At 42.9% G+C, this 25158-nt stretch overlaps 3 protein-coding genes across 3 annotated transcripts in view; all 3 read right to left on the reverse strand.

The window, feature by feature from the left end:
• The window catches only part of LOC310941034 (NACHT, LRR and PYD domains-containing protein 3-like), a gene marked incomplete at both ends in the record, with an annotated part of 313773 nt that overhangs the window by 224970 nt on the left and 63645 nt on the right, over window positions 1-25158 (reverse strand). The gene's annotated exons all lie outside the window — the stretch shown is intronic.
• LOC310940550 (extracellular calcium-sensing receptor-like) lies at window positions 1440-7021 on the reverse strand (the record flags this gene model as incomplete). The annotated part of the gene is made up of 9 exons (XM_083905539.1): window positions 1440-2350; window positions 2425-2548; window positions 2634-2861; window positions 4823-5098; window positions 5167-5373; window positions 5590-5859; window positions 6056-6142; window positions 6311-6605; window positions 6792-7021. The coding sequence occupies 9 exons, from the start codon at window positions 7019-7021 to the stop codon at window positions 1440-1442; spliced, it is 2628 nt and encodes an 875-aa protein (XP_083761665.1).
• LOC310940552 (vomeronasal type-2 receptor 26-like) lies at window positions 16643-17968 on the reverse strand (the record flags this gene model as incomplete). The annotated part of the gene is made up of 3 exons (XM_083905541.1): window positions 16643-17553; window positions 17628-17751; window positions 17960-17968. The coding sequence occupies 3 exons, from the start codon at window positions 17966-17968 to the stop codon at window positions 16643-16645; spliced, it is 1044 nt and encodes a 347-aa protein (XP_083761667.1).

Genomic DNA, 25158 nt, shown 5'->3' on the forward strand with positions numbered 1-25158 from the left:
AGTGATCCTTGCTGGAGAAAGACCTCGAGCAGTGAGCACTCAACACATACTTGAGCAACTTCTCTTTCGCATTCCTCCAATAGACAAAGTGCCTACCTTTTCAGACGGTGCTTTCACACCTCTGTCTACTGTATTGTATCGGGGAGCTGGCTCCCTGCGGGTGATGCAGGGAGGTGCAGGCTAGACACAATACACAATATACAATACACTATACACAAAGGACCTGGTATTCTGTACTGGGCAGGTAACGGGTGATGGGCAGTTCTAGCTCTGAGCCAGAGAAATTGAATTTACCATTACAATAACATTTGGGTCCAAACAGCAACACGAAGAGGCCAAAACTGGAGGTTAAGATGGCAAAACCTCCACTGCATCTGCATATTTGCCTGGTGAGTTGATGTGAGCAGGGATAAAGGCCACCCACACTGCACAGAAGATCAACATGCTGAATGTGATCTTGGCCTCTTGAAACTGTCTGGAAGATTCCTTACTAGAAAAGCAAACAAACAACACTGCAACTGCAACGCTTCCTGGGGTTTGCCAACTTTTATCAGTTTCATCCTTAACTACAGCACAGTGACTGTTCTTCTCACAGCCCTCACCAGGTCCAAAGTAAGCCTCAAGTGATCCCCTGTCTCTGGCAAGGCTTTCCAGACCCTGAAGTCCAGGATTACCCTTTATAGAAGCACAGGACAAGTTTTTATTCATATACTTTGAGAACAAAAAGCTACAACTGTTGTTTACTTTTGTCACAACCATCTATTGGCATAACGGACATCACGTCCTGTTTCATGAATCTCGGAACCACTTCCCTAGAGGAATTGGGACATTGGTTTGAGGGCACCAAGGAACCTTTCATGGTTTGGACTGCCCCCAAAAATCTGCACCTCCAAGACATAGAACTCTCACCAGGTCCACTGGTTCCTCTTCTTCACCTGGTTATGCTTCGCCTTTTCCAACCATCTGGGGTCCCACAATGCCAATCCTGATGACCTGTCCTAGAGGATTCTGCTGAGGAGCCAGCTGCCATCTCTGTGTAATTGCCAGACTGACCTTGATAACGTACCATGCAATAATTTACTAAATATTAAAAGTAAGAGACTCTTTATTGGGTTTAGTGTTAGCATTTAGCCAAAGCAGAGGTGACCATGGTTTGGGGCCCTGTTGTTGAAGAGAAAGAGACTTGGCAGAATTGGTTCAACAGGAACAGCACAAGGTGAGTTGTGATAAATGTTGCCCTTGTTGTATTTTTGTAAAATAAAATTGTGTAAAATGACCTTACCTCCCAACACTGGAATAATCAGTGGTTAGAAAAAAATAAACAACATAATTTGAAATATTTCTTATCAACATCTTTATTGTATACATTGTGATCTAGTAATTTCAACACAATTCTAAAATACAGAGCATCAGAGAGTGCAACAGGGGTGTTAACCATTTTACTCTATAGTCCCACGACCCATGATGGCTTTCTTTGTGTTTCTTTCTGGTCTCACAAGGATTATATAACATTTAGGTCCAAACAGCGCCACCAAGAGGCCAAAACTGGAAGCTAGGATGGCAAAAACCTCCACAGCATCAGCATATTTGCCTGGAGAGTTGATGTAAGCAGGGACAAAGGCCACCCACACTGCACAGAAGATCAACATGCTGAAAGTGATGAGTTTGGCCTCATTGAAACTGTCTGGAAGATTCCTTGCTAGAAAAGCTAACAAACAACTGAGGATGGCCAGTAAACCAATATAACCAAGTAAAACTGCAAAACCAACTGTGGACCCAACTGCACACTCATAAACTATCTTGTCACTGTGATACTGGGTGTTTTTATGAGGCACTGGTGAAGCAGAGACAAGCCAGGCAGTGCAGATTGCTGCTTGAACAGAAGTCAGAACCAGAACTGTTCCTCTCTGCTGCACAGCACCAAACCACTTCAGACTGGACTCACCTCCTGGTTTGGAGGCCCTGAACACAGCCAGAACCACCATGGTTTTCACCAGGATACATGAGACACAAAGCACAAAGCTGATGCCAAATGCTGCATGTCTTAGTTGACAAGTCCATAATCTGGGTCGTCCAATGAAGAGCAACGAGCAGAGGAAACACAACTTCAGCGACACCAAGAGAAGAAAACTGAGTTCTGAATTGTTGGCACGAACTATAGGTGTGCTGTGATGATGGATGAAGATGCCCAGAACAACAGCACAGATACATGTGCCCAACAGTGAGGTGGTTGTCAAGCAGATACCCAGAGGCTCATGGTAGGAGAGGAACTCTGTTTTCTTAGGAACACAGTGGTCACGCTGGGGGCTGGACCAGAAATCTTCTGGACAACTGGTGCACTCCATGGAATCTGAGAAAAGAGGGTGATGAGATACATGTTTATACAACATCTCTGAACTGTGGTATTTAAAAGATTACACTCACCAGTTGTATTGCTGATCTCTCCCTCAGAACAAGGGACACAGTCAAAACAACACTCAGGTTCCCCCTTCTTTCTGGCCACGCGGGTACCTGGAGGACAACTCTCACTGCACACTGACCGAGGAGGCTGTGTGGAAAAACATCAGTGTCTGTTAGACTCATCTATAATGATTAAGGGAAAGAGATTGTCGTCTGAAAAAGTAAGAAGTTACCTGTTTGGATTCAAAGTTCCAGAAGATTTTGTCTTCATCCAGTGTGAGTTCTTCACCTTTGAAGGCTGACCTCTTAACCTCACCCACTCTCTGAACTGTAGATCTTCCATCAGGGAGCCACACAAAATTCATAATGTCATATACAGGTATGGTATCACCGTTCTCATCAAATGACACTCGATCACCAAATGTTGTTGTGAAGTTGACTTTTTCCAAGTAATGAACAAGCTTTGACATGAGAATCAGACACAAAAATAAAACAAGAACAAAAACAACAATTACTGCCTGTTCAGCGGTTGTTTGCCTCAGCTGACCAACAGATTCACAAGTTTCTCAGATAACATATGCATGTTGAAAGGAAGGAAAGAGTGTTTGTGCCAAATTTGAGAGGATTTGTTAATGATAACCAACTGACACCTTGAAAACCTCTGCCTCTGGCCTCAGCTGTTACCAGTGCTGAGGAATGAAAATAAAAGAAGAATGGGATTTACTTCGGAATTAAGCCTATTCATCAACTTATATAATGAAATTCATTTGAAAAAGTTGAAGTTTCGAAGAAGCCACTACATGCTTCAAATCGTATTTTGGGTCTTAAAACCATACATTTTCTTTATGAATTAGGGATGTTTGATCGCTGTGATTCCTAGTTAAGCCTTGTTTACATCGTGTGTGAAGTGGCGCGGGGCTCCACAGACGGCACACACACGGAAGCTTTCATATTCACTATGTTGTTCGTAGAAGTATTCGCCGCAACATCAGAGGGCGTACAACCAGAATATTTAACTTGCGCTGCCAGTTAAATGTCTGCTGCCTAGCAACACTAATAAACAACAACTCTCAGCATATCTCGGCACACAGAAAAAACACATGGCTACTTAATATGCAGCAGAGGCAGCTACTGCTGCAGTGAGTGAGTGTGTGTGTGTTCAATGTTGAAGAAAGATGGACAAGGAAAAACCGCAGGACTAAATTGTGGCTGTACTTCTTAACAAGGACAGAGACAGACACAGATCTCACTTCTGCTATGGGAGTGGACTCGTTAGCATTTTAAGCTAGCGATCTTCATGCTAACACCTTAGGATGAACGCTAGCAGACTTCATTGTTGCAAAAACAACACACAGATGGATTATTTAGCGGCCAAAGAGAGCTTGAGAATAACTGGATACCTTGAGGAACAGACACAGTAGTTTGACATGATGACATTATGCCAGCACCCCAAACCTTTCATTAACCCTTTGTCTTCTTATGGGGAATGTTTATTAATGTCGTTAATATATGTAACGTTAGTGTTCATTCGAAGTCACATACAGGGATTAAAACACATTTTGTTTTTTAATATTTTTTTGTAATTCATAACGTTATGTGGCTGCGTTGTTATCCACTAGCTCCAGGGCTGTGCTGATGTGCTTGAATCATTTGTGAATGACACAGCTTTGTGTATGAAGTATTGACTGTGATGCTAATGATTTAGCAACTAGCTGAGAGTTAGCACATCATCAGCTCATTCAGTAACAGACTGATCCATCCACACTACACCAGAGAGCCACTTCATTGTATTTCATTTGATTTGATATTAGAAATATGTGTCTATGTTTGATCCTTCTCTCTTAAGTATATATAGTATCTTTTTTTTTTCATTTTCATGAAACAACAAAAACAGATGATGGAAATATGATTACTTGAGTGTAAGGACAAGAAATGATAACAGAATAAGCCACCAGCAGTGTAGCTCACAACAACCAGGAAGGGTTTGTTCTATGTAAATGTGATAATTCTGTCTCTTGGCTGCCAGAAGGTGTAAATATTTGAGGGCAAAATTCTTCCTAAAGCAGTCTGAGGAGTGCCTACATTCAAATGACCACATCTTCTTCAAATAATATCCGATTTATATGTGTTGGACATTGCAAATAACTTAAACAATAACTTCTGGTTCTAGCTGTTCCCAGTTTTGCCAAAGCTGGCCACGTTTGTGAACACAGTGTGTGTGTTTGTGTATATATATATATATATATATATTATGTATATATTATATACACTTTGTGCTGATATTACAATACACTGCTTGCTCTATATGGAAAGTGACATGCTTTAATTCGTTAATGTATTAAATTATTACACTTCATTCAAATCTTACAGAAATGCAAAGGATTAAGTAAAATGTAGAGTTGAGTGTAAACTGATATCTCACCTGCCATGGCTCCAGTCTTTGTAAATGAGCACAGGTGTTGTTGCTGAAAGGTCCTCTCCCTGGCTCACACTGCAGCATGTCATCAAGAGCATACGCCAGAGCGTACACAGCCTTATACACATTATACTCTGGTCTGAGGTTTGAAACATCCATCAATTCAGTCTCCACATTCTCTATAACTTCCTGTCCAGTGCATAATTCTCCTCCAGCTTCCACCCAACCTGCTGGAGGTGGTGCAAATCTACACTGAAATGTGTGTTCCCAAAACTGATTCACCTGCAATGAAGTTCATTTTTAAATGAATGCCAGTTTATTATTTTCTCAAGTCAGAGGGAAATTCTCACCATGCTGTTTCCACCTGTGATGTTGTGATGTAGGTCAGGACGTATTTGTAACAGGAAGTCTCTGAGTCCTGGTATTTCTCCTCGACGGATGGCGATGCCCAGTGTTCCACCCAGGTACGGCATGAGTTGAGGAGTCTGGAGCACAGCAGCTGATGACCAGGCTTCACTGGCCATCCACTGCAGGCCTGTCACATTCTGCCTCACCACCTGTATGATGTAGTATCACATGTATATGAATTCATACTTTCACACCAGAAAAGTATAATATAGTTTCCACAGTTGATGTCATACACAAACCTTTACAAACTATTGCATGCTAATTTAATTTATCCAGCTTTAACTATGTAAATGTGAATTATTAGTAATTAAATCTCTTTTCAAAAAGCTAAATGTTTTTTGCAACACATCTTTTTCAGGACTGACCTCTTTCATGAGGTTTATCATGTTACTCTTATTTGTAAACACAATCACCACTCGAGCTGTAGATTTCCTCATCACATCCACTATTCTCCTTAGTTCAGCAGGATCATAACCCTGAGGCAAAATCTCTGTGTAAGCCAGACAACCTCCACCAGCTGGACCCAGATCAGAGTGAAAGGATCGGGCAGCGTGGACTCCATAATCATCATCACTGATGATCAGACCTGCCCAAGTCCAACCAAAGTGTTTTAGAATCTGAATCATAGCATTCACCTATGTGGACACAGAGCAGAGGGATTAGTGCACAGGCTGGAATCATCTTTACTAGAAATCCTGCTCAACAGGAAATCCTGCTCAGAGACTAATCACTGTCTTTAAGTGTTGTATATCTGACACCACACAACTCTGTCAATGAGACATATAACATGACTGGTGACACACTCTTTTCTTTTTGTAGATAGATTTTCACCTGAAAAGCATCACTCGGGATCGTCCTAAAGAAAGATGGAAACTTTTCTCGGTCACTCAGGCAGGAACATGTGGCAAAATAACTCACCTGCAAAGAGAGCAGACCACTTCTTGTGAGAAAAGTTAAAATTTTTCTAATATTTTCAAATATTCTAGGTTGATTACCTAACTGTCACATCTCCATTAAATGGAAAAATAACATAATATAATTTAATTAATCACCATAATGATTGAAGTGGAAGACTTAAAAACTTACCATAGGCACTCTGTACAGACTTAAGACTGCAGAAATGGCTATAGAATTTGAAGAGTTAGGATCTCCCACAATCCCTAGGACTGGAGGAGTTCCTACACAGTTCTCCTCTAATGTAACTTGCTCTTCTTGACCACTGACTAAGGTCAGTGCTGCACGGAATCCAATTCCTAGTTGGAAGCAGTTATCATACAGACTGTATCCCAGAGTGACATTAGGCAGCAGGTTTGACTTTCTGTTGATCTCATCAATAGCAAAGGCCATGGTCTGAGCCAGTCTGAATCCCATAATATTAAAACTGACACAAACACACACAAGTAATACACATTTTTACCATTTAAATACATCATACAATAACCATGAAAAGCTACACTTTTAACAACTTTAGACATTGCAAATAAAGTCAGTATCAACATCACAAATCAACTTAAAGTTTTATACTAATCGGTTTAATTACCAGCATTCAGTCAGCAGTCAGACTCACCTGTAGCAGGTAGACTGTTGTGGCTCTGAGGTAAAAGACAGGTCAGGATCAGCTGGAAATAAGTGAAGTCTGAAAATTCCTCCTAGAATCACATCTCCAGGTTTGTTCATCACATTTATATGAAACTGTCCCTGAAACTGACAAGAGGAAGAATAAAGAGAGGAGGACACAGCAGAGGAGAAGCATGAGAACAACATTAACAAGAGACTGGTGTCTAAAAATGTCCTCATGACTTTGCTCTGGTTCATCTCTGTCTAAGTGCAGGCTCATCACAATTTCACCACATTTTATATATTTGCAGTGTTGTTTATTTTTTAATACTCCTCCCATCAGTGGAGAGGATTAAACTGTAGGGCCAGGACCGAATCATGTTTCTGACTGATTTATTAATGTACTTATTGAAACACACAGAATGTCGTTTTTGGCCAATAGGGGTCACTCAATCAAAACAATAACAGAGTTTGGGTTAGAGCAGACTCTACCTGGACCAGATAAGAGGAAGGAGGATTTAGACGAAGCCTGGCATTGAATTTATCATTATCATTAATTTATCATTTATCATTGAACCAGATTTCCTTATTTATTTCATTTACAGTAGAGCCATGAGACTCTTAGTTCCAGTTGGCCCTAACTCCAGTCATGCTCATCACTAGCCCGTCAACCTCAAGATTTACAAGTATCTCCTCATCTCATCCTTTAAATTTACCTGAATGATGTTTTGTTGATCATTCATATGTGGTGTTTCCTGTTTTATTTTCTCTTATATTGTTTCAAATATCACTTCCTCTTAAATCACATGAGCTTTGCGCTCTTGTGATTCTTCTGTCTTCTGCTTCTGAGCAGCGTCTTGTTAGTTTCATCTCCCTGACAATCACAATCTCGTTCATAACTGAACAACTGCCACAGATAAACCTGATCTAACAGTGATAACCACTCATCCCCTCTTCCAAATCTGTCAACTTGATACAAGGTGCAGCACATTATATCTGAGTCACTGATACTTTCATTAAGCCATGATTCTTTCAGAAACTTGGCTTTTCACATACATAATTGCCATTGACGAAAAGGAAGAACACTGATAAATACGAAAAAATACTTTATTAAGGCGTTGGCACAATAATCTCTATCAGCACTCCAACCATTATCCCATCAACACCAGGGTCTAGCCTAGTCAGTCTATAGTTGACATCCTCCAGCTTCTGACTGACACAGAATGGACCTGCGAACAGGGGTGGTAGTTCAGCTGTGCTTTTGTAGGGAGCCTACACAGTGCAAAGCAGATATTTATCCCATGACGTGTATTTGTCCCAAACATAGGCACAAATGGCTGTTTTAGTCAACAAAGACCAACAAGTAGGCATTTCCAGATGCAGTCCGGGTCAGTGGGCCAACAAAATCCAACCCTACATACTTCCAGGGTTTTTGAGGCAAAATGGGAACCATGAGCTTGGCTTGGTGAGATGACACGCTGAGTAGGATGTGACATATCTCTTGATGGCATTTTAGGCCAAAAAATCTGAACCTAGGCATTGGTATGATCATGATAACAGACGAGCATGGTGCCATGAATTGATGTGGGGGCATACAGCTTCAGCTCCAGCTCTTTCAGGGAACGCAAACCACATTTGGCTTTGGGATCATAGTAGTAAAGCAGATGAGGGAGTTGGCATGGGCTGTGACTGAGGGGGCGACAGCATATGAGATGCAGTGTTGCAGGTTGGGCATGTGCAGGACATGAACCCAGGGCAAGAGCATTTGAACATGACACTTGCTGCATTGTGTGTTGGTGTATCGGGATAAAGGACTGTTGGAGTGGTTTTTTTATCAGACTGCTCCCAGTGTTTGCGTATGCTGTGCTGTAGCTCCAGCGAGTCCTGCAGACACTCTCAGTCTCACAACCTTTGCCTGAACCTGTTCTACTCTGCCTTGAGTAGTACGGCAAGGAATAGAATATCCAGTCAGAAGAGTAAGGTCCACGTCAGAGTCTTCAGTCTGTGTCTGGGTAAGTTGCCATTATGTACTGACAATTCAAATACACCTTTAATGTTGTTTAGGAGCAAAAACAAGCTAACTATCCAGGCTACAGTTAAATTAAATTAGCTCCTATAAAATACACCCAGCACTATGTGATTACGTGCAGAAAAACAGAAAGCACCACCTTCTTTCTGGTTACAAGGCAAGGTCCAGTGAATAATGTTTAGGCACCATTTGTAATGTGTAGCTAATGCAGGTGGCGAGGCTTAGCCGAAGCAGCTGTTAGCAAAGCTCCTGTAAAGCAAGGACAGACGACAAAGAGGAAGGATTTCCACGCTGCACTTTTATTTAACAGAATATAAATTTGGCTATACAAAGCCAGGCCTCACGGCACTATATGTACCACTCACACACAAACATTGCACAGGGAAGTTAAAACCTACACCAACTCATCACATACAGTGAAAGTGAACTGGAGTTTATTGGAGCTATATATGTATGTATATATACATATATGTACTGTATAAATATACCCAGTACACTCTACTGCACAACACAGCACAACAAAAGAAGGCTCCACATCGTGGCATAAACGAGCATTGCAGCAATACTCTGGCTGTTACAATACACACAACGGAAAAAGTTCAGGTTGAAAGGAATTCACATAAACATTAAAAATTGTGGACTCTCTTTTGGATTTTGTGTTCCAATGTAAAGTAAGTCTCTGTTCAATACATACTGTACATTATTATAAACGACTGTGTATTTACACTCACAATTGATTATTTCTGTATTTTGCTATTTTTAAGTGTCAGTGCCTCGACCCATGATGGCCTTCTTTGTGTTTCTCTCTGGTCTCAACAGGATTATATAACATTTAGTTCCAAACAGCGCCATCAAGAGGCCTGAGCTAGAGGCCAGGATGGCAAAAACCTCCACTGCATCTGCATATTTGCCTGGTGAGTTGATGTAAGCAGGGACAAAGGCCACCCACACTGCACAGAAGATCAACATGCTGAAAGTGATGAGTTTGGCCTCATTGAAACTGTCTGGAAGATTCCTTGCTAGAAAAGCTAACAAACAACTGAGGACGGCCAGTAAACCAATATAACCAAGTAAAACTGCAAAACCAACTGTGGACCCAACTGCACACTCATAAACTATCTTGTCACTGTGATACTGGGTGTTTTTATGAGGCACTGGTGAAGCAGAGACAAGCCAGGCAGTGCAGATTGCTGCTTGAACAGAAGTCAGAACCAGAACTGTTCCTCTCTGCTGCACAGCACCAAACCACTTCAGACTGGACTCACCTCCTGGTTTGGAGGCCCTGAACACAGCCAGAACCACCATGGTTTTCACCAGGATACATGAGACACAAAGCACAAAGCTGATGCCAAATGCTGCATGTCTTAGTTGACAAGTCCATAATCTGGGTCGTCCAATGAAGAGCAACGAGCAGAGGAAACAGAACTTCAAAGACACCAAGAGAAGAAAACTGAGTTCTGAATTGTTGGCACGAACTATAGGTGTGCTGTGATGATGGATGAAGATGCCCAGAACAACAACACAGATACATGTGCCCAACAGTGAGGTGGTTGTCAAGCAGATACCCAGAGGCTCATGGTAGGAGAGGAACTCTGTTTTCTTAGGAACACAGTGGTCACGCTGGGGGCTGGACCAGAAATCTTCTGGACAACTGGTGCACTCCATGGAGCCTGAGAAAAGCGGGTGATGAGATACATGTTTATACAACATCTCTGAACTGTGGTGTTTAAAAGATTACACTCACCAGTTGTATTGCTGATCTTTCCCTCAGAACAAGGGACACAGTCAAAACAACACTCAGGTTCCCCCTTCTTTCTGGCCATTCGGGTACCAGGAGGACAACTGTCACTGCACACTGAGCGAGGAGGCTGTGTGGAGAAACATCAGTGTCTGTTAGACTCATCTATAATGATTAAGGGAAAGAGATGGTCGTCTGAAAAAGTAAGAAGTTACCTGTTTGGATTCAAAGTTCCAGAAGATTTTGTCTTCATCCAGTGTGAGTTCTTCACCTTTGAAGGCTGACCTCTTAACCTCACCCACTCTCTGAACTTTAGTTCTTCCATCAGGGAGCCACACCCAGTTCATGATGTCATATACAGGTAAGGTATCACCATTTTCATCAAATGACACTTGATCACCAAATGTTGTGGTGAAGTTGACTTTTTCCATGTAATGAACAAGCTTTGGAAAATAGAATCAGATGTGTAGAATGATCAGATTTAGAAGAAAGAGAAGATGTTTACGTCGCCCGGATTGGCGTCACCGGGGCCCCACCCTGGAGCCAGGCCCGGGAGTGTGGCTCGCAGGCGAGCGCCTGGTGGCCGGGTCTTTGCCCGCGGGACCCGGCCGGGCTCAGCCCGAAAGAGCGATGTGGGCGCCTCTCCAAGTGGGCTCACCACCTGCATGGAGGGCCATAAGGGGTCGGTGCAGTGCGGAATGGGTGGCAGTCGTGGGCGGGGGCCCCCCGACAGCCCAATCGCGGGACAACAACTCTAGCTATGGGGACATGGAAATGTCACCTCGCTGGGGGGAAAAGAGCCTGAGCTTGTGCGAGAGGTGGAGCGGTACTGACTAGAAATAGTCGGGCTCACCTCGACGCACAGTCTGGGCTCTGGAACCCAACTGCTTGAGAGAGGCTGGACTCTCTATTACTCTGGAGTTGCCCAAGGTGAGAGGCGGCGAGCTAGTGTGGGCTTGCTTATAGCTCCCCAGCTCAGCCGCCATGTGTTGGGAGTTCTCGCTGCAGAATGAAAGGGTCGCGTCCCTCCGCCTTCGGGTGGGGGGTAGGTGTCTCACTGCTGTTTCGGCTTACGGGCCAAACAGTAGTGCAGAGTACCCGGCCTTTTTGGAGTCTCTGGAAGGAGTGCTGGAAAGTGCTCCAACCGGGGACTCCATGGTTCTGTTGGGAGACTTCAACGCCTACGTGGGCAATGACAGTGTGACCTGGAGAGGCGTGGTTCTTGGAGGAACTGTTAAAAACACAATCTATTTTTGACAAGTTCACCTTAACAGCTGTATCAGAGGGTCTTCTCAGACCAAATCCCACCCATACCTTAGACCCGGCCCAGCCTAGGCTCACAGTCTGCGCACCCCAACAACCAAAGAACTTTGAGTGTTCATCAAGACTAGAAAAGTGTGATATAATTACATTCCATTTACCATTCATTGAGCCCTAAAAGCATGCAAAGAATTAAGTGAAATGAAGAGTTGAGTGTAAACTGATATCTCACCTGCCATGGCTCCAGTCTTTGTAAATGAGCACAGGTGTTGTTGCTGAAAGGTCCTCTCCCTGGCTCACACTGCAGCATGTCATCAAGAGCATACGCCAGAGCGTACACAGCCTTATACACATTATACTCTGCCCTGAGGTCTGAAACATCCAATAAATCAGTCTCTACATTCTCTATAACTTCCTGTCCAGTGCATAATTCTCCTTCAGCTTCCACCGAACCTGCTGGAGGTGGTGCAAATCTACACTGAAATGTGTGTTCCCAAAACTGATTCACCTGAAAAAAATAAATGAAATAATGACACTATTTAATTGTTGGTAGTTCCATGTCAGACTGGAATATTTAATTCTCACCAGGCTGTTTCCATCTGTGTTGTTGGGATGTAGATCAGGACGTATTTGTAACAGGAAGTCTCTGAGTCCTGGTATTTCTCCTCGACGGATGGAGATGCCCAGTGTTCCACTCAGATACGACATGAAGTGAGGAGTCTGGAGCACATCAGCTGATGACCAGGCTTCACTGGCAATCCACTGCAGGCCTGTCACATTCTGCCTCACCACCTGTACGTTGAATAAGTGAACACATATTGATAATTCTTTCTTTTTTTAGATAAAAATGTCCCTGGTATGGCCGAGGTGTTACATCAACATTTGAATCTGACAGACACTAAGTAAGTGTAAAAATAACAGTCAGATTTACAGAGAAAACAGTTGTATTTATTAAATATACATCAACACGTACCTCTTTCATGAGGTTGAGGATGCGACTCTCACTTGCAAACACAATCACCACCCGAGCTGTAGATTTCCTCATCACATCCACTATTCTCCTGAGTTCAGCAGGGTCATCACCCCGGGGCAAAATCTCTGTGTAAGCCAGACAACCTCCACCAGCTGGACCCAGATCAGAGTGAAAGGATCGGGCAGCGTGGACTCCATACTCACTATCATTAATGAGCAGACCTGTCCAAGTCCAACCAAAGTGTTTTAGAATCTGAATCATAGCATTCACCTATGTGGACACAGAGCAGAGGGATTAGTGCACAGGCTGGAATCATCTTTACTAGAATACCAGTAACATAAACTATGGTTCACTCAAGTATCAGGGTAGATCACACTAAAGACTTGACACTTCTGTGGATTGTTTTTTTTAATTTTTTTTGACTCCTGTCAACATTTCTCAAATCACAAATAGTGATTATTTTTCACTGCAGTATATATATAGAATGTTGTTGCACATGATTTATTTTATACATTTTCACCTGAAAAGCATCACTCGGGATCGTCCTAAAGAAAGATGGAAATCTGTGTCGATCACTCAGGCAGGAACATGTGGCATAATAACTCACCTGCAAAACAACAGAGCATGTATTCAAGTGTTGGCTGAAATTTGAAGGTTGATTCTTCAATAGCAACACCTTCATGACATTCAATTTCCATTAATTACTTGAATTACATTTTAAAATACATCACAAAAATGAGTGAGATGAAAAAAAACTTACCAGAGGCAGCCTGTACAAACCTAAGACTGTGGATATGGCAATAGTACGAGTCGAGGAAGAATCTCCCACAATCCCTAGGACTGGAGGAGTTCCTACACAGTTCTCCTCTAATGTAACTTGCTCTTCTTGACCACTGATTAAGGTCAGTGCTGCACGGAATGAAATTCCTTCTTGGACACAGTTATCATACAGACTGTATCCCAGAGTCACATTAGGCAGCAGGTTTGACTTTCTGTTGATCTCATCAATAGCAAAGACCATGGTCTGAGACGCTCTGAAACCTATAATATCAAAACTGACACAAAGACACAAGTAATACAAGTCTGTGAGAAAGCTACACCTTTCATAACGCCAGATACTGGAAAAAGTGACTTACGCTTCAAAACCATTTATAAAAGTTCAGTACTTCAGTAAAATCATGTTATACTTTCCAGCAGCTTCTTAATTTGTTTCCCTGTCAGACTCACCTGTAGCAGGTAGACTGTTGTGGCTCTGAGGTAAAAGACAGGTCAGGATCAGCAGAAAATAAGTGAAGTCTGAAAATTCCTCCTAGAATCACATCTCCAGGTTTGTTCATCCCATTTATATGAAACTGTCCCTGAAACTGACAAGAGGAAGAATAAAGAGAGGAGGACACAGCAGAGGAGAAGCAGGAGAACAACATTAACAAGAGACTGGTGTCTAAAAATGTCCTCATGACTTTGCTCTGGTTCGTCTCTGTCTAAGTGCAGGCTCATCACAATTTCACCACATTTTATATATTTGCAGTGTTGTTTATTTTTTAATACACCGCCCATCAGTGCAGAGGAAGAAACTGTAGGGCCAGGACCGATCATCAGTATGTCATTTTTGGCCAATAGGGGTCACTCAATCAAAACAATAACAGAGTTTGGGTCAGAGCAGACTCTACCTGGACTTCAGATAAGAGGAAGGAGGATTTATTTAGGTAAAAAAAAAAGCCTGGCAAAGTATCTTTTCATATTGCTTGGGGGTGAGATCATGTATAAAAATTGTATTTTATCATTGAACCAGATTTCCATATTTGTTTCATTTACAGTAGAGCCATGAGACTCTTAGTTCCAGTTGGCCCTAACTCCAGTCATGCTCATCACTAGCCCATCAACCTCAAGATTTACAAGTATCTCCTCATCTCATCCTTTAAATTCACCTGAATTATGTTTTGTTGATCATTCATATGTGGTGTTTCCTGCTTTATTTTCTCTTATATTGTTTCAAATATCACTTCCTCTTAAATCACATGAGCTATGCGCTCTTGTGATTCTTCTGTCTTCTGCTTCTGAGCAGCTTCTTGTTAGTTTCATCTCCTTGACAATCACAATCTCGTTCATAACTGAACTACTGCCACAGATAAACCTGATCTAACAGTGATAACCACTCATCCCCTCTTCCAAATTGTCAACTTGATACAAGGTGCAGCACATTATATCTGAGTCACTGATACTTTCATTAAGCCATGATTCTTTCAGAAACTTGGCTTTTCACATACATAATTGCCATTGAAGAAAAGGAAGAACACTGATAAATAAGAAAACATTCTTTATTAAGGCATTGGCACAATAATCTCTATCAGCACTCCAACCATTATCCCATCCACACCAGGGTCTAGCCTAGTCAGTCTATAGTTGACATCCTCCAGCTTCTGACTGACACAGAATGGACCTGCGAACAGGGGTGATAGTTCAGCTGTGCTTTTGTAGGGGGCCTACACAGTGCAAAGCAGATATTTATCCCTTGACGTGTATTTGTCCCAAACATAGGCACAAATGGCTGTTTTAGTCAACAAAGACCAACAAGTAGGCATTTCCAGATGCAGTCCGGGTCAGTGGGCCAACAAAATCCAACCCTTCATACTTCCAGGGTTTTTGAGGCAAAATGGGAACCATGAGCTTGGCTTGGTGAGTTGACACGCTGAGCAGGACGTGACATATCTCTTGATGGCATTTTAGGCCAAAAAATCTGAACCTAGGCATTGGTATGATCATGATAACAGACGAGCATGGTGCCATGAATTGATGTGGGGGCATACAGCTCCAGCTCCAGCTCTTTCAGGGAATGCAAACCACATTTGGCTTTGGGATCATAGTAGTAAAGCAGTTGAGGGAGTTGGCATGGCCTGTGTGGAGTGGTTTCTTTATCAGACTGCTCCCAGTGTGCTGTGCTGTAGCTCCAGCGAGTCCTGCAGACACTCTCAGTCTCACAACCTTTGCCTGAACCTGTTCTACTCTGCCTTGAGTAGTACGGCAAGGAATAGAATATCCAGTCAGAAGAGTAAGGTCCACGTCAGAGTCTTCAGTCTGTGTCTGGGTAAGTTGCCATTATGTACTGACAATTCAAATACACCTTTAATGTTGTTTAGGAGCAAAAACAAGCTAATTATCCAGGCTACAGTTAAATTAAATTAGCTCCTATAAAATACACCCAGCACTATGTGATTACGTGCAGAAAAACAGAAAGCACCACCTTCTTTCTGGTTACAAGGCAAGGTCCAGTGAATAATGTTTAGGCACCATTTGTAATGTGTAGCTAATGCAGGTGGCGAGGCTTAGCCGAAGCAGCTGTTAGCAAAGCTCCTGTATAGCACGGACAGACGACAAAGAGGAAGGATTTCCACGCTGCACTTTTATTTAACAGAATATAAATTTGGCTATACAAAGCCAGGCCTCACGGCACTATATGTACCACTCACACACAAACATTGCACAGGGAAGTTAAAACCTACACCAACTCATCACATACAGTGAAAGTGAACTGGAGTTTATTGGAGCTATATATGTATGTATATATACATATATATACTGTATAAATATACCCAGTACACTCTACTGCACAACACAGCACAACAAAAGAAGGCTCCACATCGTGGCATAAACGAGCATTGCAGCAATACTCTGGCTGTTACAATACACACAACGGAAAAAGTTCAGGTTGAAAGGAATTCACATAAACATTAAAAATTGTGGACTCTCTTTTGGATTTTGTGTTCCAATGTAAAGTAAGTCTCTGTTCAATACATACTGTACATTATTATAAACGACTGTGTATTTACACTCACAATTGATTATTTCTGTATTTTGCTATTTTTAAGTGTCAGTGCCTCGACCCATGATGGCCTTCTTTGTGTTTCTCTCTGGTCTCAACAGGATTATATAACATTTAGTTCCAAACAGCGCCATCAAGAGGCCTGAGCTAGAGGCCAGGATGGCAAAAACCTCCACTGCATCTGCATATTTGCCTGGTGAGTTGATGTAAGCAGGGACAAAGGCCACCCACACTGCACAGAAGATCAACATGCTGAAAGTGATGAGTTTGGCCTCATTGAAACTGTCTGGAAGATTCCTTGCTAGAAAAGCTAACAAACAACTGAGGACGGCCAGTAAACCAATATAACCAAGTAAAACTGCAAAACCAACTGTGGACCCAACTGCACACTCATAAACTATCTTGTCACTGTGATACTGGGTGTTTTTATGAGGCACTGGTGAAGCAGAGACAAGCCAGGCAGTGCAGATTGCTGCTTGAACAGAAGTCAGAACCAGAACTGTTCCTCTCTGCTGCACAGCACCAAACCACTTCAGACTGGACTCACCTCCTGGTTTGGAGGCCCTGAACACAGCCAGAACCACCATGGTTTTCACCAGGATACATGAGACACAAAGCACAAAGCTGATGCCAAATGCTGCATGTCTTAGTTGACAAGTCCATAATCTGGGTCGTCCAATGAAGAGCAACGAGCAGAGGAAACAGAACTTCAAAGACACCAAGAGAAGAAAACTGAGTTCTGAATTGTTGGCACGAACTATAGGTGTGCTGTGATGATGGATGAAGATGCCCAGAACAACAACACAGATACATGTGCCCAACAGTGAGGTGGTTGTCAAGCAGATACCCAGAGGCTCATGGTAGGAGAGGAACTCTGTTTTCTTAGGAACACAGTGGTCACGCTGGGGGCTGGACCAGAAATCTTCTGGACAACTGGTGCACTCCATGGAGCCTGAGAAAAGCGGGTGATGAGATACATGTTTATACAAAATCTGTGAACTGTGGTGTTTAAAAGATTACACTCACCAGTTGTATTGCTGATCTTTCCCTCAGAACAAGGGACACAGTCAAAACAACACTCAGGTTCCCCCTTCTTTCTGGCCATTCGGGTACCAGGAGGACAACTGTCACTGCACACTGAGCGAGGAGGCTGTGTGGAGAAACATCAGTGTCTGTTAGACTCATCTATAATGATTAAGGGAAAGAGATGGTCGTCTGAAAAAGTAAGAAGTTACCTGTTTGGAGTCAAAGTTCCAGAAGATTTTGTCTTCATCCAGTGTGAGTTCTTCACCTTTGAAGGCTGACCTCTTAACCTCACCCACTCTCTGAACTTTAGTTCTTCCATCAGGGAGCCACACCCAGTTCATGATGTCATATACAGGTAAGGTATCACCATTTTCATCAAATGACACTTGATCACCAAATGTTGTGGTGAAGTTGACTTTTTCCATGTAATGAACAAGCTTTGGAAAATAGAATCAGATGTGTAGAATGATCAGATTTAGAAGAAAGAGAAGATGTTTACGTCGCCCGGATTGGCGTCACCGGGGCCCCACCCTGGAGCCAGGCCCGGGAGTGTGGCTCGCAGGCGAGCGCCTGGTGGCCGGGTCTTTGCCCGCGGGACCCGGCCGGGCTCAGCCCGAAAGAGCGATGTGGGCGCCTCTCCAAGTGGGCTCACCACCTGCATGGAGGGCCATAAGGGGTCGGTGCAGTGCGGAATGGGTGGCAGTCGTGGGCGGGGGCCCCCCGACAGCCCAATCGCGGGACAACAACTCTAGCTATGGGGACATGGAAATGTCACCTCGCTGGGGGGAAAAGAGCCTGAGCTTGTGCGAGAGGTGGAGCGGTACTGACTAGAAATAGTCGGGCTCACCTCGACGCACAGTCTGGGCTCTGGAACCCAACTGCTTGAGAGAGGCTGGACTCTCTATTACTCTGGAGTTGCCCAAGGTGAGAGGCGGCGAGCTAGTGTGGGCTTGCTTATAGCTCCCCAGCTCAGCCGCCATGTGTTGGGAGTTCTCGCTGCAGAATGAAAGGGTCGCGTCCCTCCGCCTTCGGGTGGGGGGTAGGTGTCTCACTGCTGTTTCGGCTTACGGGCCAAACAGTAGTGCAGAGTACCCGGCCTTTTTGGAGTCTCTGGAAGGAGTGCTGGAAAGTGCTCCAACCGGGGACTCCATGGTTCTGTTGGGAGACTTCAACGCCTACGTGGGCAATGACAGTGTGACCTGGAGAGGCGTGGTTCTTGGAGGAACTGTTAAAAACACAATCTATTTTTGACAAGTTCACCTTAACAGCTGTATCAGAGGGTCTTCTCAGACCAAATCCCACCCATACCTTAGACCCGGCCCAGCCTAGGCTCACAGTCTGCGCACCCCAACAACCAAAGAACTTTGAGTGTTCATCAAGACTAGAAAAGTGTGATATAATTACATTCCATTTACCATTCATTGAGCCCTAAAAGCATGCAAAGAATTAAGTGAAATGAAGAGTTGAGTGTAAACTGATATCTCACCTGCCATGGCTCCAGTCTTTGTAAATGAGCACAGGTGTTGTTGCTGAAAGGTCCTCTCCCTGGCTCACACTGCAGCATGTCATCAAGAGCATACGCCAGAGCGTACACAGCCTTATACACATTATACTCTTCCCTGAGGTCTGAAACATCCAATAAATCAGTCTCTACATTCTCTATAACTTCCTGTCCAGTGCATAATTCTCCTTCAGCTTCCACCGAACCTGCTGTAGGTGGTGCAAATCTACACTGAAATGTGTGTTCCCAAAACTGATTCACCTGAAAAAAATAAATGAAATAATGACACTATTTAATTGTTGGTAGTTCCATGTCAGACTGGAATATTTAATTCTCACCAGGCTGTTTCCATCTGTGTTGTTGGGATGTAGATCAGGACGTATTTGTAACAGGAAGTCTCTGAGTCCTGGTATTTCTCCTCGACGGATGGAGATGCCCAGTGTTCCACTCAGATACGACATGAAGTGAGGAGTCTGGAGCACATCAGCTGATGACCAGGCTTCACTGGCAATCCACTGCAGGCCTGTCACATTCTGCCTCACCACCTGTACGTTGAATAAGTGAACACATATTGATAATTCTTTCTTTTTTTAGATAAAAATGTCCCTGGTACGGCCGAGGTGTTACATCAACATTTGAATCTGACAGACACTAAGTAAGTGTAAAAATAACAGTCAGATTTACAGAGAAAACAGTTGTATTTATTAAATATACATCTAATATACGTACCTCTTTCATGAGGTTGAGGATGCGACTCTCACTTGCAAACACAATCACCACCCGAGCTGTAGATTTCCTCATCACATCCACTATTCTCCTGAGTTCAGCAGGGTCATCACCCCGGGGCAAAATCTCTGTGTAAGCCAGACAACCTCCACCAGCTGGACCCAGATCAGAGTGAAAGGATCGGGCAGCGTGGACTCCATACTCACTATCATTAATGAGCAGACCTGTCCAAGTCCAACCAAAGTGTTTTAGAATCTGAATCATAGCATTCACCTATGTGGACACAGAGCAGAGGGATTAGTGCACAGGCTGGAATCATCTTTACTAGAATACCAGTAACATAAACTATGGTTCACTCAAGTATCAGGGTAGATCACACTAAAGACTTGACACTTCTGTGGATTGTTTTTTTTAATTTTTTTTGACTCCTGTCAACATTTCTCAAATCACAAATAGTGATTATTTTTCACTGCAGTATATATATAGAATGTTGTTGCACATGCTTTATTTTATACATTTTCACCTGAAAAGCATCACTCGGGATCGTCCTAAAGAAAGATGGAAATCTGTGTCGATCACTCAGGCAGGAACATGTGGCATAATAACTCACCTGCAAAACAACAGAGCATGTATTCAAGTGTTGGCTGAAATTTGAAGGTTGATTCTTCAATAACCACACCTTCATGTTATTCAATTTCACTTAATTACTTGAATTACATTTTAAAATACATCACAAAAATGAGTGAGATGAAAAAAAACTTACCAGAGGCAGCCTGTACAAACCTAAGACTGTGGATATGGCAATAGTACGAGTCGAGGAAGAATCTCCCACAATCCCTAGGACTGGAGGAGTTCCTACACAGTTCTCCTCTAATGTAACTTGCTCTTCTTGACCACTGATTAAGGTCAGTGCTGCACGGAATGCAATTCCTTCTTGGACACAGTTATCATACAGACTGTATCCCAGAGTCACATTAGGCAGCAGGTTTGACTTTCTGTTGATCTCATCAATAGCAAAGACCATGGTCTGAGACGCTCTGAAACCTATAATATCAAAACTGACACAAAGACACAAGTAATACAAGTCTGTGAGAAAGCTACACCTTTCATAACGCCAGATACTGGAAATAGTGACTTACGCTTCAAAACCATTTATAAAAGTTCAGTACTAAAGTAAAATCATGTTATACTTTCCAGCAGCTTCTTAATTTGTCTGTTTCCCTGTCAGACTCACCTGTAGCAGGTAGACTGTTGTGGCTCTGAGGTAAAAGACAGGTCAGGATCAGCAGAAAATAAGTGAAGTCTGAAAATTCCTCCTAGAATCACATCTCCAGGTTTGTTCATCCCATTTATATGAAACTGTCCCTGAAACTGACAAGAGGAAGAATAAAGAGAGGAGGACACAGCAGAGGAGAAGCAGGAGAACAACATTAACAAGAGACTGGTGTCTAAAAATGTCCTCATGACTTTGCTCTGGTTCGTCTCTGTCTAAGTGCAGGCTCATCACAATTTCACCACATTTTATATATTTGCAGTGTTGTTTATTTTTTAATACACCGCCCATCAGTGCAGAGGAAGAAACTGTAGGGCCAGGACCGATCATCAGTATGTCATTTTTGGCCAATAGGGGTCACTCAATCAAAACAATAACAGAGTTTGGGTCAGAGCAGACTCTACCTGGACTTCAGATAAGAGGAAGGAGGATTTATTTAGGTAAAAAAAAAAGCCTGGCAAAGTATCTTTTCATATTGCTTGGGGGTGAGATCATGTATAAAAATTGTATTTTATCATTGAACCAGATTTCCATATTTGTTTCATTTACAGTAGAGCCATGAGACTCTTAGTTCCAGTTGGCCCTAACTCCAGTCATGCTCATCACTAGCCCGTCAACCTCAAGATTTACAAGCATCTCCTCATCTCATCCTTTAAATTTACCTGAATGATGTTTTGTTGATCATTCATATGTGGTGTTTCCTGTTTTATTTTCTCTTATATTGTTTCAAATATCACTTCCTCTTAAATCACATGAGCTATGCGCTCTTGTGATTCTTCTGTCTTCTGCTTCTGAGCAGCTTCTTGTTAGTTTCATCTCCCTGACAATCACAATCTCGTTCATAACTGAACAACTGCCACAGATAAACCTGATCTAACAGTGATAACCACTCATCCCCTCTTCCATATCTGTCAACTTGATACAAGGTGCAGCACATTATATCTGAGTCACTGATACTTTCATTAAGCCATGATTCTTTCAGAAACTTGGCTTTTCACATACATAATTGCCATTGAAGAAAAGGAAGAACACTGATAAATAAGAAAAAATTCTTTATTAAGGCATTGGCACAATAATCTCTATCAGCACTCCAACCATTATCCCATCAACACCAGGGTCTAGCCTAGTCAGTCTATAGTTGACATCCTCCAGCTTCTGACTGACACAGAATGGACCTGCGAAGAGGGGTGACAGTTCAGCTGTGCTTTTGTAGGGGGCCTACACAGTGCAAAGCAGATATTTATCCCATGACGTGTATTTGTCCCAAACATAGGCACAAATGGCTGTTTTAGTCAACAAAGACCAACAAGTAGGCATTTCCAGATGCAGTCCGGGTCAGTGGGCCAACAAAATCCAACCCTTCATACTTCCAGGGTTTTTGAGGCAAAATGGGAACCATGAGCTTGGCTTGGTGAGTTGACACGCTGAGCAGGACGTGACATATCTCTTGATGGCATTTTAGGCCAAAAAATCTGAACCTAGGCATTGGTATGATCATGATAACAGACGAGCATGGTGCCATGAATTGATGTGGGGGCATACAGCTTCAGCTCCAGCTCTTTCAGGGAATGCAAACCACATTTGGCTTTGGGATCATAGTAGTAAAGCAGTTGAGGGAGTTGGCATGGGCTGTGACTGAGGGGGCGACAGCATATGAGATGCAGTGTTGCAGGTTGGGCATGTGCAGGACATGAACCCAGGGCAAGAGCATTTGAACATGACACTTGCTGCATTGTGTGTTGGTGTATCGGGATAAAGGACTGTTGGAGTGTTTTTTTTATCAGACTGCTCCCAGTGTTTGAGTATGCTGTGCTGTAGCTCCAGCGAGTCCTGCAGACACTCTCAGTCTCACAACCTTTGCCTGAACCTGTTCTACTAGGCCTTGAGTAGTACAGCGAGGAATAGCATATCCAGTCAGAAGAGTAAGGTCCACGTCAAAGTCTTCAGTCTGTGTGTCTGGGTAAATTGCCATTATGTACTGACAATTCAAATACACCTTTAATGTTGTTTAGGAGCAAAAACAAGCTAACTATCCAGGCTACAGTTAAATTAAATTAGCTCCTATAAAATACACCCAGCACTATGTGATTACGTGCAGAAAAACAGAAAGCACCACCTTCATTCTGGTTACAAGGCAAGGTCCAGTGAATAATGTTTAGGCACCATTTGTAATGTGTAGCTAATGCAGGTGGCGAGGCTTAGCCGAAGCAGCTGTTAGCAAAGCTCCTGTAAAGCATGGACAGACGACAAAGTGGAAGGATTTCAACGCTGCACTTTTATTTAACAGAATATAAATTTGACTATACAAAGCCAGGCCTCACGGCACTATATGTACCACTCACACACAAACATTGCACAGGGAAGTTAAAACCTACACCAACTCATCACATACAGTGAAAGTGAACTGGAGTTTATTGGAGCTATATATGTATGTATATATACATATATATACTGTATAAATATACACAGTACACTCTACTGCACAACACAGCACAACAAAAGAAGGCTCCACATCGTGGCATAAACGAGCATTGCAGCAATACTCTGGCTGTTAAAATACACACAACGGAAAAAGTTCAGGTTCAAAGGAATTCACATAAACATTAAAAATTGTGGACTCTCTTTTGGATTTTGTGTTCCAATGTAAAGTAAGTCTCTGTTCAATACATACTGTACATTATTATAAACGACTGTGTATTTACACTCACAATTGATTATTTCTGTATTTTGCTATTTTTAAGTGTCAGTGCCTCGACCCATGATGGCCTTCTTTGTGTTTCTCTCTGGTCTCAACAGGATTATATAACATTTAGTTCCAAACAGCGAGATCAAGAGGCCTGAGCTAGAGGCCAGGATGGCAAAAACCTCCACTGCATCTGCATATTTGCCTGGTGAGTTGATGTAAGCAGGGACAAAGGCCACCCACACTGCACAGAAGATCAACATGCTGAAAGTGATGAGTTTGGCCTCATTGAAACTGTCTGGAAGATTCCTTGCTAGAAAAGCTAACAAACAACTGAGGACGGCCAGTAAACCAATATAACCAAGTAAAACTGCAAAACCAACTGTGGACCCAACTGCACACTCATAAACTATCTTGTCACTGTGATACTGGGTGTTTTTATGAGGCACTGGTGAAGCAGAGACAAGCCAGGCAGTGCAGATTGCTGCTTGAACAGAAGTCAGAACCAGAACTGTTCCTCTCTGCTGCACAGCACCAAACCACTTCAGACTGGACTTACCTCCTGGTTTGGAGGCCCTGAACACAGCCAGAACCACCATGGTTTTCACCAGGATACATGAGACACAAAGCACAAAGCTGATGCCAAATGCTGCATGTCTTAGTTGACAAGTCCATAATCTGGGTCGTCCAATGAAGAGCAACGAGCAGAGGAAACAGAATTTCAAAGACACCAAGAGAAGAAAACTGAGTTCTGAATTGTTGGCACGAACTATAGGTGTGCTGTGATGATGGATGAAGATGCCCAGAACAACAACACAGATACATGTGCCCAACAGTGAGGTGGTTGTCAAGCAGATACCCAGAGGCTCATGGTAGGAGAGGAACTCTGTTTTCTTAGGAACACAGTGGTCACGCTGGGGGCTGGACCAGAAATCTTCTGGACAACTGGTGCACTCCATGGAGCCTGAGAAAAGCGGGTGATGAGATACATGTTTATACAACATCTCTGAACTGTGGTGTTTAAAAGATTACACTCACCAGTTGTATTGCTGATCTTTCCCTCAGAACAAGGGACACAGTCAAAACAACACTTAGGTTCCCCCTTCTTTCTGGCCATTCGGGTACCTGGAGGACAACTGTCACTGCACACTGACCGAGGAGGCTGTGTGGAGAAACATCAGTGTCTGTTAGACTCATCTATAATGATTAAGGGAAAGAGATGGTCGTCTGAAAAAGTAAGAAGTTACCTGTTTGGAGTCAAAGTTCCAGAAGATTTTGTCTTCATCCAGTGTGAGTTCTTCACCTTTGAAGGCTGACCTCTTAACCTCACCCACTCTCTGAACTTTAG

This window comes from Microchirus variegatus (genome assembly GCF_963457635.1).
Source record: "Microchirus variegatus genome assembly, chromosome: 19".
NCBI lineage: Eukaryota > Metazoa > Chordata > Actinopteri > Pleuronectiformes > Soleidae > Microchirus > Microchirus variegatus.